This window comes from Anabrus simplex, unplaced genomic scaffold (assembly GCF_040414725.1).
Source record: "Anabrus simplex isolate iqAnaSimp1 unplaced genomic scaffold, ASM4041472v1 ctg00000124.1, whole genome shotgun sequence".
In the NCBI taxonomy this organism is placed as follows: Eukaryota; Metazoa; Arthropoda; class Insecta; order Orthoptera; family Tettigoniidae; genus Anabrus; species Anabrus simplex.
Window position 1 is genome coordinate 293,463 of NW_027130073.1, and position 15,905 is coordinate 309,367.

At 37.6% G+C, this 15,905-nt stretch overlaps 1 protein-coding gene and 1 long non-coding RNA gene across 8 annotated transcripts in view; both read right to left on the minus strand.

The window, feature by feature from the left end:
* LOC137503445 (uncharacterized) overlaps window positions 1-179 on the minus strand; it is a 282,266-nt gene extending 282,087 nt beyond the window's left edge. For all 6 annotated transcript variants that reach the window (XR_011019127.1, XR_011019128.1, XR_011019131.1 and 3 more), the window contains exon 1: window positions 137-179. This is a non-coding gene — a long non-coding RNA (uncharacterized lncRNA). The remainder of the gene's footprint in view (window positions 1-136) is intronic.
* Window positions 180-9,352: 9,173 nt separating this feature from the next.
* The window catches only part of LOC137503444 (uncharacterized), a 366,746-nt gene continuing 360,193 nt past the window's right edge, over window positions 9,353-15,905 (minus strand). The window contains exon 17 of one of the 2 annotated variants that reach the window (XM_068231027.1): window positions 9,353-9,389. In XM_068231027.1, the coding sequence (XP_068087128.1) occupies window positions 9,361-9,389 (29 nt within the window). In that variant the 3' untranslated portion in view covers window positions 9,353-9,360. The remainder of the gene's footprint in view (window positions 9,390-15,905) is intronic. The other variant, XM_068231031.1, reaches the window with a different exon arrangement.

The following is a 15,905-nucleotide window of genomic DNA, read 5'->3' on the forward strand; positions in this document are numbered from 1 at the left end:
TTTTACTGTTGCCACCAAAATAATGGTATTTCAATGTATTTGGAGCAACACGTAAGTCATTCTAGTACTGTCAATGGATTATGCCACTCACTAAATTAATTTCAGATAGAAATGGAGAGGTTGTTGTGGTACTTACTTTGAAGTTCACTGTTGTTGTTTTTTTTTTTTTTTTTTTTTTCCTTCTCGAACTTCTGAAACAAGGAGGAAGATACATTTGTTAGTGAGGCCCTAAGACAAAGTAATAAATTCAAAATAAATGATGTAAGCATCTACTTTACTCTTGCCGCCAAAGCAATGGTATTTGAATGTATTTCGAGCAATTCGTAAGTCCTTCCAGTACTGTCAATGTATTATGTCACTCATTAAATTAATTGCAAATAGAAATGGACAGGTTGTGTGGTGCTTACTTTGAAGTTGACTGCAATTTCCCCTTCCCCTCTAAATTCTGACACAAGGAGGAATATGCATTTGTTAGGGAGGCCTTATGACTCATTGCAGTAGACATGAGGACAAGTTCTCAGTGAGGGTCATTATTGAGTAATTAGTGGAGAATAAGCAAGTGTTCAGATCCATTGAATAATGGAAGTATCGGGAGGGAGCCAGGAGGACAATGATGGCTGTGAAAACAAAAATATGGTAGGTGTTGCAAACGTCGGCCACCCCTTATGAAAAATATCAATAGATAGATAAAGTAGTATCACTTAAAGTAGCTTATGTTTCTTTCGTTAATTAAGATGGGTATATTAAAACATTTACTAAAATACTTCTCCAGTTTGCCAGGCTTTCCTACTGGACTGATTAGCTTCATTCTTTAATAATCTCTCCTTAATTACCTGGGGGTGAATCATCAGGTGATTATAGGTCTCTTGAGTTCACTTAACTTACACTAATCCTAAAATCTAATCACTAAATGACTACTCCAGTAATTGCTGACGAAGGCTTTACTTTAGCTCGCAATATATTATGTACTAAGTGGGTTGATCGTATATAAGGAGAAATACGTTTACGTAAAGATTGAAAATGAGAGGTGACTAAAGGGCAAACCTGCACTTTCAACCAAACTTCATAAACATCTGATTTAATACTATCTGATAAAAATACTGTGGTGGGGTGGGACATACCAAGCACCCAATGGGATGTAGAGGGGAGGGAGGGAGATGTACAAATAATAAAAGAACGGCGTATGTTAGTGTTGATTCCAAACTTTTTGCCATCTCGGAGATGAATAGTGATTCTCCGGATGACATTTAAGTAAAAATTCAGCCACAATTGGCATGGGGGAATAAGATGTGGTGGAAAATAAAATATCCAAAATGTTCAAGATCATGTATGAACGTCTGCATGTTTCAGCATGGTTCTCAACCAACTTGGTACACATAATTACGTCGTACCATCTGGAGAATAATACTGTTGGGGTAAGACACTCCTAGCACCACTCCAGTTGTGGGTTGGGTGTTAGTGACATGAAAATAACCTTCGAGAACAACAGATATTAGTGTCAAAATCTTTACTTTTGGGAAGGCTGATTTTTTTGAAGAGTGACATATTTTTATTATTTATTTGAAAGGATCATCTACTTCCTCGATAATATGGGCTGCAACAAAAATTTCCACGCAAAACAAAATGATCTAAAATAAATTTTAATTTAAACAAGAGGACCCAAGCTGCTCCACACCATTCATTATAAATATGTCAGATAACTGTTCTTCATACACCTGTCGCAGTCAACTTGTTTTGCCTGCCTTTTTCAATGGTTTTATGAACATATGTAATAAGAAGTGAGTTATGGTATGCTGCAGTTTGTAGTCAGAATTTGTCCATTCTGAAGTCATCATGGCTTCCCTTTGGTAAAAATCCATTAATATATCATCTTTTTCTTTTTATTCTGCAGTTCCGGACATAAAGCTTTGTCTTCTGTAGGAGAAGGCAACGGTATGTTTAATTGCAGTTCTTCTATATAGAACAGTTGTCTTGTGAACTCACAGGTTAGTCTCGAATGTGAGTTTTTTTCCCAGGCAGAGAACTCTTAAGGTTCATGGCCTTCACTCTTTCTAGCGTAGTTACTTCATCCTCTGGTAAGTGTTCCCGAACAATATCTAAGGCATAATTATGTCATGATGGGGTCTGCTTGTACATAGAATCTTGTCACTTAGCAGCTTGTAAGTTATTAGTAATGCTCTACCATCTCTTGCTGGGAAAGGTTAGAGTATCAAAGAATACGCAGCAGGGAACAGTCTTCTTCTATGATCATTAGAAGTATGAACTCTCTGGCCTGACGGGCAGTAATCAAGCATGGCTGCTTACAATGACATTACTTAAGATGATATTCACATATCAGAATATTATGAAAGTATTGAAAGTACTGCTAAGTACAGCATGTATTGCAGATTAAGGTAAGCCTTCACCTGCAGTTACTGGAGTGGTCATTAAATTATTGTATTTTATGATTACGCGAAGTTGGCTGAACTTAAGAGACCTAACAATGTCTCAAGATCCACCGGCAGGTAATTCCAGGGAGAATACAACAAAATGAAGCAAATCAGTACAGTGGAACGGAGAGACAGATTTGCCAAAGCAGTTTTTAGTAAATTCTTAATATATAGATACTCAGCAATAACACTAAAAAACTAACAAATTGTTTGTAAAATACCAATCAACACCATAATAAAATATCTACAAAAATTAAGCTTCATCCTTAATGATCAAACTGAACATACAAGAAATGTACCCGGGCAACGCACTGAACAATTTCATATCGACACAATATCTGACTGATGTATAACAAATGCTGCAGAGTAGCATGGGTCCACTAGTTACGATTAAAGGAATTAAAATGTAATCACAGAAATTTACCTTGTGCTTATTTTCTGAAATTTCACCACTCCACTTCGAACCCCACCATATTCTGCTTTTCCCATTTTCAGACCAGGTATATGATCCTTAATTTAGGCCACAAAACTTTCCTTCCCAACCGCCCTTGTGGCCTACTTGTACCGATTTGATTCCTGGCCACATTAAGGATGTCAGGACTGGTTTAGAGGTCTATCACGTGTCACCTTGTTATCTACAGATCTTCCGGCAGGGCAGTGTCCAATTGATAGGAGAAGGACTATACCGACTGTAGTGCAACGGGGTTTCATTTCTTTTTGTTCTGCTTTCCTTTTACATCCTTTGTTGTTGATGATCTCCCTTATATTCCTGAAGCTTTAAATAATAGCAAGGAATCTTCCCTCTCCTGAAGCTCTATCAAATGAGATCATCATATCATAAAGGCTAGTTACATTAGATAAACTTACAGATGTTCATTCCATCATCAACACCAGAAAATTCAACAGATTTAAGCTCAAATTCATTAACAGAGCTAATGATGTTAAACAGTATCACTATTCCAGAGCAATAACTCTGGTTGCATGATCATTTTACATCCATTGGGAAATGTAGACTCATGAAGGAATGCCTGCTTCCTAACTTCTTTTGTTGATTTAAAATATTCTACCACCTTCTCTTTACCAGCCTCCTTGTGTAGGCTCGCATGCAGAAGGCTCGATTAAAGTAATCTCTGCTGTCCTATAGTTGTAGGGAAACAGGCCGTAAGTCTTTTAGGGCCTATGAAAATCCTCTCAGCTCAAGAAGTTGTCAGAAGTTGTCCCGGGAAGGTCATCATTATTTTTTAAAACTTAAATAATTCTGAGATCAAATCAATAATAATGGCGTACAGCTTCCGGAGAGGCCTGGTGCCGATCCTTTCTTATTAGACGGCCTATAGGAAATCTGCATGTCAAAGAGAATGGGGCTCTACCTAACATGATTTCAACAAAGTATGAAGATGATATACATGCACACACAGAGTCCCCTAACAAGATGAATTTACCAGTTAAGGTTAAAATCCCCGATTCAGATGAAAATTGAACACGGGAACCTCTAGACCAAAGGCCAGAATGCTAACTATTTAGCCAATGAGCCAGATATCCTTAAGATTAACTTTTTTCAAAATGATTGGTAATGTCCTTTAAGTTATCCATTATTATTCCATCATTCAGCAGTGAGAGATGAAATATTCCTCCGTGAAGGAAAAGACTATCAGAGTCTACATCATATTCATGGAGTCATAAAATTTTGTCTTCTATTTCAGGCACGGATTCATATGGTTTTGCAAGAGCTACAGAACCACCAGACTAAAAGATATTATATTTAGCCATGTGATGAGCGATCCCATCCTTCATATTGTGCATTGTTCTTGAGTCAAATATCAATACCCATTCATTTGCCGGTGTTTTGGCAGAATTGCTTAGGTCTGTAAACGACAGCACAGTAGGGTGTCTCGATCCTCTTATACTGCCTGTGTTCCGTAATAATAAATTTGGAGCTTAATCTATAAGGAAAATAATTTATTGTACAGGAATATTTCCTAATACCATTACTGAAGAAAAAAACTTCCAATAGAACAAAAAAAACACACACCTTGCGCACTACATGACTGTCGTCCTTTAATTAAACAAAACTTAAGGGAGGGCTGTCATGATACCAACCACTACAAACACATAACAGGATAGACATCAAAATTATCTTAACAGCCTGCTTTATAGCCACTAGTTTAGCACAGATGGGCATGAATACCAATATTTGTTGAAGTTGCCGAAAGAGTGTTGTCATAGATTCACAATCTTCGCAGTCAGTGTAGGTGCTGCCTTCTGTTATTGACGCATGTATGAGTATGATAAGCTTAGTTATTTCCTATGAGTAAACGTGCCTGTTCACTCTTGTTTTTTTGCAAGTGGTATTTTGTATAGAACTGTGAAATTAATTAATAATGTTATGCCTATAGATATATTTGAAGTTCTTGTAAAGTTTACTTTTCTGTTTGAGCAAGTTAAATTTTTTTATGACTCCCGTAACGCATGAAGTAGGGGATTACACGCAGGGGTGATGTACAACGGGGACTCTGTACCTCAGGACCACTACAGCAGCTGTGAAGGCCCTTCAAAGAACCCTGAAAAGTGAGAGCTAACAGTGCACTGATGAATTCTTCAATGGCAGATGCGGCAGAGAAGGAGACCTCTGGAAGGGCAAGTCTGCCTGATGAGGCAACCCCCTTCCCGTGGGGTTACAGAAATAGGGGGAAACCACTGCATTGTGGTGAAGAGGGATCTTCAACGGCTACGTGAGACTACCTCTACAGAAAACGGCAGGTTTGGAGGCTCAGGTAGCAGCCCAACCTCCAAGCTCGGGTGCTGTGGGCTAATAATTTGCACATCTTAAATCCACTTATTGAAAGAAACTGAAGTGAAATGAAACCCAATGAATACCTCAATGATGAACTTTAGCCCAAAACAGAAAATGAGAATCGGTTGTTGGAATGTTAGAACTTTGACAGAGGAAGGTAAACTTAAGCAGGTTGAGAAAGAGATGCAAATTATGGCTTGGATTTTTTTGGCTTAAGTGGAGAGATAATGATGCAAAATGGGAATTATTCTGGACAGTCCGTGGACGATGCCAAATGGACAATGGAATGGGTATATTGCTAAGTAGGACATCCTAGAACAGTTTAATTGGATGAAGTCCCATCTCAGATAGAATGAAGACAGCTAGATTTCGAGGTGAATTCAAAATGTAAAATTAGTAGTTTGTTATGCACCAATAGAAGTATCTGATGCGGGAAACGTGTCTTAGATGAAATGAATAATAATGGAGAGAGATTTGCATATTTACACAGGAAATGGTGATAGGAGGGATCATATTTCCTCACAACAGGTGTCATAATATTACATGGGTATCATCAGATCACAAAATAGAAAATGAGATCGACCATGAAGATTTTAGTAAGAAGATAAGAAGATCATTGACAGATGTGAGGAACAGAAAAGGAGCTGATGTTGGTAGTGAACATCATCTAGTAGTAGCTGAGTTTAAATTGCAAATAATAGGCTGCATCGAAGAAGTTTACAACTAGAAAAAGAGGTTCAACATACGAAGGTTAAACAATGAAAAGAAGAGGAAAGAATTTAGACAGGAGTTGAAAAATTGATTTGAAGTCCTTTGAAATCTTGAAGAAAATTTGAATGTGGAAAGAACTCGGGGAAAATGTTAGAACACTTATATACAAATGTGTGAAAAAGTAATTGGTTATAGGAGGTATCAACAGAAAGGCTGACTGAGGAAACAAGGGATATAATTGCAAAATGTAAAGCAGCAAAAGCTATATTAAATTTAAGCAGAACAAGACAGCAGAAGTCACAAGACCAAAAGAGTCCGGCTCTATGGCTAAATGGTTAGTGTGCTGGCCTTTGGCCACAGGGTCCCGGGTTCGATTCCCGGCAGGGTCGGGAATATTAACCTTAATTGCTTAATTTCTCTGGCATGGGGGCTGGGTGTATGTGTCGTGTTCATCATCATTTCATCCTCATCATACGCGCAGATTGCCTACGGGTGTCAAATCGAAAGACCTGCATCTGGCAAGCCGAAATTGTCCTCGGACACTCAAGGCAAAAAAAGCCATACATCATTTCATTTCAGAAGACCAAAGGAATTATTATGAAATTGACAAAATGGTTAAAAGGAGTGTGAGAAATGATAAAAGACGATGGATTGACCAGCAGGCACAAATTGCAGAGGAAGTTGAGAAGAAGGGTGATATGAAACAACTCTATAATATTACTAGGAAGTAGTCAAGGGGAGGTTATAGGACGAGTAAACGAGTAAGGGATAAGCAAAGAAATGTGTTGTTATCACAAGAAGAACAATTAAGAAGATGGCATGAGTATTTTCCAGAAATTTTAAACAAAGATGACGGAAATGTGTGCTATTGGCTTTACGTCGCGCCGAGACAGATAGGTCTTATGGCGACGATGCGACAGGAAAGGGCTAGGAATGGAAAGGAAGCGGCCGTGGCCTTAATTAAGGTACAGCCCCAGCATTTGCCTGGTATGTGAATGGGAAACCAGGGAAAACCATCTTCAGGGCTGCCGACAGTGCGATTCGAACCCTCTATCTCCCGAATAAAGGATACTGGCCGCACTTAAGCGACTGCAGCTATCGAGCTCGGTATGACGGAAATGAGCAGGAAATGCAAGAAGAAATAAATGTAGGCTTAGATAGTAAAGACTCAAGAATGAAGCTAGACCCCCCAACAGGCAGTGTATAATGAATAATGCTGTGGAGCAGCATGGGTCCACTAGTAGGTAATTCTGGATTGTCTTTCTAAAAAGTATACTCAGAGCTTTGTCTTGGGCTGATTTTCTGAAATTTGGCCACACCAATTCAATCCACGCCATGCTGATTTTCCCATTTTCATACCAGGCAGATGCCCCCTAATTCACACCATGGTTGCTTCCTTTCTAGCTAATCTCACAGTCTGGAGGTAGTGATTTGATTCCTGGGCAAATTATGGACTCAGGGATGGTAGAGGTCTACCAAATGTGCTTTTATAATATACAGATCTTCTGGCTACGTAGGGTCCACTTGGTAGGCCAAGTCAATTATGGCTGAAGTGCAATGGGTTTTGACCAGATTTTGTTTCTGCTTTCCAGTCCTAGCCCTTTTGCATCCGTGCATTGTTGAATATCTCCCTTGTTTTCCTGTGGCATTAAATAATAGCAAGGCCTCTTCTTTCTCCCGTAGCTATGTCGAGTGAGATCCTCATACTTATGATAATAATAAAGCTAGTTAATCTTACAGATGGTCATTCCATCATCATCAGCAGAAAATCAAACAGGATTTTGCTCAATTCATTAATAGAGCAAATGCTGTTAAACTGCATCATCGTTTCAGAGAAAAAATCTCTGGAGGCATGATCATAATGAGTATAAGGGTAAACACTGAAGATCTTTGTCCAATTTAATTTCAGCACTGGTACTAGAAATATGATAGTCCCTCAGACCATCCCTAAGTTCTTCATTACTGTACCTAACTCGTATTATAATGAAACGTCTCGTACTAGGAAACAATTACATGCATCAGCGTTTGCACTTATGAAGCAAGAAGTCCCTTGATTCTGCCAACCTGTATTGTGGCCCTGAATCATGTCGCAATTCAAAAAATTATATGAGCAGAGATTTAGGCGTCTAGTGTAATGTGAATACAGGTACAGTTTGTGTGTGTTCAGCTACAGACATAAAGGAAAACCAGTCCTGAATTCCATAGTCACTGTATAGAGGATTCAACTCTAAAACTTGTTAGGTCACGGTAAGAGGAAGATGACAGAGCCAGAAAGTGCAGCTGCGTAAAGCAAGAAGAGAAAATTAGAGGAGAAACTCTGCATGTAAACGGATGCACTAACAGACTGGATGCATTGAATGGATGATGGCGATAATGATTACTGACTATCTGTTAAAGGAGAAGATACTACTAGTACTACTATTAACTACAACTACGACCTCTAGGCATGCCATCTTTGGGTATTTAATGGGGACCTAGGCGTGATTAGCATGAGAAAAGGCATGTGAAATGAGGAACAAATTTTATTGTAAACATTCTTATATATTAACAATTATCACAATCAGAGAAAACAGAACTATAAAACAGCTGGTAGATCAAATAAATTTTTTAATGAGTCTTAAGAATGGAGATTTCAAATATATTCACAAGTATACAGAAAAATAAAACTTGATTCACAAATATTTTGAAGGAATATCTTATATATGAAGCTATCAAAAAGAAACGCTAGTAGGAAAGTAGAAATTGCTTCATAAATACATTTTCTTAATAAATATCCTGTTACTGTTTGTTGTTAATTTTATGATACAAAATGTTTAAAGCTCTACCACCAGAAGTACTACCTGAACAGTCTCCATTGGGAAATGTAGTTCTCTGAAGGAATGCCTGCTTCCTAACCCCATTTCTTAATATAAAATCATCTACCACCTTCTCCAGCTGTAATTCTTTAATAGAATCCTTGTATACTAAAATGCAGAAGGTTAACCAAATGCAATCTCTACTGTCCTGTAGTTGTACAGAAACAAGCCCTAGATTTTTTTAGGGCCAAATAAAGCCTCTCAGATCTCACAGCGGCTCAATTTTGAGAAGTGAATGAAAAGAAAAGTCGATGTCGGCTATATCTAGGCGAGATCCTAAACTTGGACGCTAGAGGAATCCACCAACACCGACCAAGCACAACCCCTTTCTTACTAATCTTTACCCTTTCGGACAGATATGGTTTTGATATTTTAAAAATTGTACATGAGTAATAAAGTGATAAATTCACCATAAATTATGTAAGCACTATTTAACTGTTGCTGCCAAAACAATGGTGTTTCAATGTATTTGGAGCAACTCGTAAGTCATTCTAGTACTGTCAATGGATTATGCCACTCATTAAATTAATTTCAAATAGAAATGGAGAGGTTGTGGTACTTACTTTGAAGTTCACTTTTTTTTTCTCTCCTCTTGACCTTCTGAAACCAGGAAGAAGATGCATTTTTTAGTGAGGCCCCAAGACACATTAAAGTAATAGATTCACTATAAATTATGTAAGCATCTATTTTACTGTTGCCACCAAAATGATGGTATTTTAATGTATTTGGAGCAATTCGTAAGTCTTTTTCATACTGTCAATGGATTACATCACTCATTAAATTATTTGCAAATAGAAATGGACAGGTTGTGTGGTGCTTACTTTGAAGTTGGATGCAATTTTTTTTCTCCCCTCTCTCTAAATTCTGAAAGGAGGAGGAAGATGCATTTGTTAGGGAGGCCTTATGACACACTGCAGTAAACATGAGGACAAGTTCTCAGTGAGGGACATTATTGATTAATTAGTGGAGAATAAGCAAGTGTTCAGATCCTTTGAATAATGGAAGTATCGGGAGGGAGTCAGGAGGACAATGATGGTTGTGAAAACAAAAATATGATAGGTGTTGCAAACGTAACACCCTATGAATCAGAAGAGAACAAGAAGTGACCAAGGGAGGTTGTGAGGTAACCCAAGCTCTGAAACATTATCATATTCGGCCACCACTTATGAAAATTATCAATAGATAGACCAAGTAATATCACTTAAAGTACCTTATGTTTCTTTCGTTAATTAAGATGGGTATATTAAAACATTTACTAAAACACTTCTCCAGTTTGCCCAGCTTTCCTACTGGACTGATCAGCTTCATTCTTTCCTAATCTCTCCTTAATTTCCTGGCAGTGAATCATCAGGCAATTATAGGTCTCTTGTGTTCACTTAACTTACACTAATCCTAAAATCTAATCACTAAATGACCACTCCAATAAATGCTGGCGAAGGCAATATTAGCTCGCAATGTATTATGTACTAAGCGGGTTGATCATATTTAAGGAGTAATAAGTTTACATAAAGATTTAAAATGAGAGGTGAACAAAGGGCAAACCTGCACTTTCAACCAAACTTGGCACACATGATTTAATACTATCTGGATAAAAATAATTTGGTGGGGTGGGACATACCAATCACCCATTGGGATGTAGAGGGGAAGGAGGGAGATGTACAAATAATAAAAGAACGATCTATGTTAGTGTTGATTCCAAACTTTTTGTGGTCTTGGAGATGAATAGTGATTCTCCGGATGACATTTAAGTAAAATTTCAGCCACAATTGGCATGGGGGAATAAGATGTGGTGAAAAATAAAATATCCAAAATGTTCAAGATTATGTATGAACATCAGCATGTTTCAGCATGGCTCTCAACCAAACTTGGTACATATAATTACGTCGTACCATCTGGAGAATAATACTGTTGGGGTAAAACACTCCTAGCATCACTGCGGCTGTGGGATGGGCATTAGGGACATGAAACGTATCCTCGATAACAACAGATATTAGTGTCAAAATCTTTACTTTTGGGAAGGCTGATTTGAATAGCGACATTTTTATTATTTATTTGAAAGGACCATCTACTTCCTAGATAATATGGGCTGCAACAAAAACTTCCACGCAAAACAAAAGGATCTAAAACAAATTTTAATTTTAAATAGAAGACCCGTGCTGCTCCATAGCATTCATTATAAATATGTCAGATAACTCGTCTTCATACGCCTGTCATACTCAAGTTGTTTTGCCTGCCTTTTACAATTGTTTTATGAATATATGAAATAAGAAGTGCGTTATGGTATGCCACAGTTTTTAGTCAGAATTCGTCCATTCTGAAGTCATCATGCCATTTCTTTGGTAAAAATCCATCCAAATATCTTTTTTTTTAAATTCTGCAGTTCCGGATGTAAAGTTTGGTCTTCTGTAGTAGAAGGCAACGGTAAGTTTAATTGCAGTTTTTCTGTATAGAACAGTTGTCTTGTGAGCTCACAGGTTAGTCTCGAAAGAGAGTTTTTTTCCCAGGCAGAGAACTCTTAAGATTCATGGCCTTCACTCTTTCTAGCGTAGCTACTTCATCCTCTGGTAAGTGTTCCCAAATAATGCGTAAGGCATAATTATGTCAAGTCATGATGGGATCATGATGTTACTCCAGCAACGAGAACAAGTCTATCGACCATAATGACAATTATCAACTGCAGAAAATATTCAATAGTGTTATGAAGTTTTAATGACAATTATACAAGTTAAGCAACGGGAATCAACACAACTAGCCAGATTTCAAAGTTCCTTATTTTATTCTTAATTTTAAACAATTTTAAAAGATGTTCACCGGATGAGTTTCGGTGATAAAATGTTTGGACTGAAGAAGATTTTAGACCAAAAGTGTTAACTTAAGACATAATTTTATAGTTTTGTGATTTTTAAAATGTTATAAGGTTGTCAATTAGTTTTATAGGAGTAATCTTGAACCAAAAGAATTGTTTTATGATCTTACACAATCTTAGATTAATGATAGTTTGGCTGATGATGCTCACAAAAAGGAGCGAAACATGTACCATGTAAACATCATAATAAATATGTAAGTTTGTAATATACTTTTATTGTATTGAAAAGATGGTAATTGGCAAAACTAAAGGAATTGTATCACAAGTAGATCTTCAATACGGACAAGAAAAACGAAGTTTATAACCTGCAATGATATCATCATACCATAAAGGCTAGTTTCATTAGTTAATCAAATTCATTAACAGAGCTAATGATGTTAAACGGTATCACTATTCCACAGAAATAATTCTGGTTGCATGATCATAATCTACTAGGAATAGTGCAAGGCTAAACACTGAAGATCTCTGTCCAATTTCATTATGGCACTTGTACTAGAGAAATGATAGTCCCGCAGACAATCCCTAAGTTCTTCGTTACTGTACCTAACTTGTACTATAATTAAACATCTTGCACGTGGAAACAATTTCTTGCATCAGTATTTGCACTTATGATGAAATTCGAGTCCCTACATACTGCCAACTTGTACTCTGGCACTCAAACATGTCACAGTTCAATATAATTACACGGGCTGAGATTTAGATGTCTAGTGTAATATGAATACCAATACTGTTTGTGTCTGTTCAGCATAAGTAAACCTATCTAGAGTTCCAGAGCCACTGTATGAAGGATTCAAGGCTAAAACCTGTTAGGTCATTATAAGAGGAAGACGACAGACCCAGCAAGTGCAGCTGGCCAGAGGAGGAAGAGAAAATTAGAGTAGAAAACGTGCATGGAAACGGATGCACTAATGACGATAATGATTACTGACCTTCTGTTAAAAGAGAATATACTACTACTACTACTACTACTACTACTACTACTACTACCTTTGGGTATTTAACGGGGGGGGTGGGGAGGGCATGATTAACATGAACATAGGCATGTGAAATGAGAAACGTATATTAATGTAAACATTCCTATATATTAAGAATTTTCACAAACAATAAGTGAAAACAGTATAATAGAGCTTGTTGCTCAAATACGCTTTTAGACGAGTCCTAAGAAAAGATATTTCAATTATATTCACAAGTAAACAGAAAAATAAAACTTGATTCATAAATATTTTGAAAGAATACCTTATGTACGAAACTATCAAAAAGAAACACTTGTAAGGAAGTAGAACTTGCTTCATAAATACATTTTCTGAGTAAATGTCCTATTACTGTATGTTGTTCATTTTATGATACAAAATGTTAAAAGCTCTACCACCAGAAGTACCACCTGACAGTCTCCATTGGTAAATGAAGTTCTCTGAAAGAATGCCCGCTTTCTAATGTCATTTCTTGATATAGAATCATCTTCCAACTGCTCCTGACGTAACGCCTTAGCAGCCCCCCTGTGTAGGTTCATATGCAGATGGTTCAAGTTAGTGGTTATTTTACTAACTTCTTGATTATGGTTGTCAAATCAAAAGACCTTCATCTGGCAAGCCCAACTTGTCCTCGGACACTCCCGGCACTAAAAACCATATTCCATTTCATTTTTTTTTTTTTTTTTTTTTTTTTTTTTTTGTCCTTTACTTGTATGGAAACAAGCCTTAAATATTTTAGGGCCTATGGAAAACCTCTCATCTCTTGACCTTGTCCCAGGAAGGTCATCCTTATAATTAACAATATGAATAGTTATGAGCTCAAATCAATAATACTGGGTTATGACCTCCAGAGATGCTTGGTGCAGGTCATTTTCTAGTACATGGCCTCTAGGCAACTTGTCTGTGAGGATGGCATGTGCGCAGGCACGTGCACACACACACACACACACACACACACGCGCGCGCGCGCACGCACACAGAGAGAGAGAGAGCCCCGAGCCAGGTGAATTAACCAGTTAAGGTTAAAATCCCCGATTCGGCTGAGAAATGAACCCGGGACCATCTGGACTAAAGGCCAGAACACTAACCATTTAGCCACTGAACCAGACATCCTTAAGATGAACTACTTTTTTCAAAGTGATTGGTAATGTCCTTTAAAATTATAATTTTTTTTCCTTTATTCAGCAATGACTAATGAATCATTCCTCTGTGAAGCAAAAGATGATCAGAGTCTACATCATCTTCATTTAGCAGTAAAATTTCTTCTTCTGTTTCAGGTGCAAATGATTTGCAGAGCTGCAGAACCACCAGAATAAAAGATATAATATACAGGGAAGCAACGAGTGATCCCATCCTTCATATTGCGCATTGTTATCGAGCCAAAGTTCAATACCCATTTAGTTACTGGTGAGCTGGCAAAACAGCTTGAATAGTAAACGACAGCACAGTAGACTCAAAGCATGAGAGCAACGCCGTCTTGATACTCATATACTGAATGCTCTATAGCCACTAGTTTAACGCAGAGAGGCACTAATACCAATATCTGTTCAAATTGCTGTAAGAGTGCACAATCTACGCAATCAGGGTGGGTGTTGCTTTGTCTTATTGATGCATGTATGTGTACAATAGGCTTAGTTATTTTGTACGAGTAAACATGCCTGTTCGCTTTCATTTGTACAAGCGATATTTTGTATAGAACTGTGAAATGAATTAATCATGTTATGCTTAAAAATATTTTTGAAGTTCTTGTAAAGTTAACTTCTCTCTTCCGTTTGTTCCATTTAATTATTTTTTTTTAGAATGAGACATTAGATTTTTTCCGAAATATTCTACTGTTGTGTACATTTTGCAAATCTCGGCAAGGTTTTTCACAGCCAGAAGAGATACAATTCCATGAAATACCGCCTAGAAGAGAGTTAAGAGGAAAGGGGTTATCGGCTGTATCTAGGCAAGGTCCTAGTAAAGGAAGCAGATGGATACCCTCAGATTACTCTCGCATTTGTAGCCTTCGTTTTTGCAATGTGGACTATAAGAAGAACAGCAAAATTAAATATTTTAAAGCCAGATGTCATATCAAGTATTTTCTCCTTGATATCCAAGTTATCTGCATTTCCAAAGGGTTAAATTTTGTAAGGCACGTGCTACCAGTGCAACAGGCAGCGATGTGATAGTCCGCGGGTATGTTTTTGAACTACAACATCAAAGTGGATCCTTCATGAAAGTAGTTCCACTTACCACAGAAGGAAAATTAAAAAGATTTGATATCAAATATTTAGACTTCAATGGAAGATGGCAGAGATGAGAAATGATCTGCAAGCTTTGTACGAGAGACTGGATGAAATTCTTGAATTTGACAAAATCGCTGCTATTAAAAAAAGCTGCTGATGAAATAAAGTAAAAGGCCGCTTATTTCATTGATAAGATACATAATTCTGGGAAGAGTAAACTAAAGTGGTCAGAGCTGAGTATTCGGTGTTGCGTGGAGAAAAGACCAGTGTCTCTTAAAGGATATGAGCCCCTCCACAACACATTAGACAGATTAGATACATACTCCGTTCAATAAAGGCTAGGCTTAAAACTGAAGCTGAAAACCTACACAAATCTAGAAGCTTGTCTCTGTTGTGTCTTATGATATGGCTCTTAGAGAAAGACTAAAATATGACAGAACTAATGATAAATTTTATAGGAGTGTCAATGCAGGGAGTAGGGGGTTATAATACCAGTGTATAGTCCGGCTCCTTGGCTAAATGGTTAGTGTGCTGACCTTTGGTTACAGGGGTCCAGGTTCGATTCCCGGCAGAGTCGGGAATTTTAACCTTAATTGGTTAATTTCGCTGGCACAGGGGCTGGGTGTATGTGTCGCTTTCATCATCATTTCATCCTCATCACAACGCGCAGGTTGCCTACGGGAGTCAAATCAAAAGACCTGCACCTGGCGAGCCGAACTTGTCCTCGGACACTCCCGGCACTATAAGCCATACGCCATTTCATTTCATACCAGTGTATAGGTAAATGGTCCACATTAGCCAATAAGTTAGGTACTCTCTTTTGTCGGAAATGGTCTATCAGAAAAGTTCACTATCACTGCTGCCTGCTTTTTAATGAGGGTCTGGGCTTTACACCTTATTTAAGAACGTGATTAATGCTGTGAAAGATAGTGGATTCCTTGTGATAAGAATTGTGGCACAGTAACAAAACATACTTCTTCATTACATGTTAAGGACAATCTATATTAAAATGGTTATGTCCCAATCAATCGAGAAACAGAAACTCAAGTCC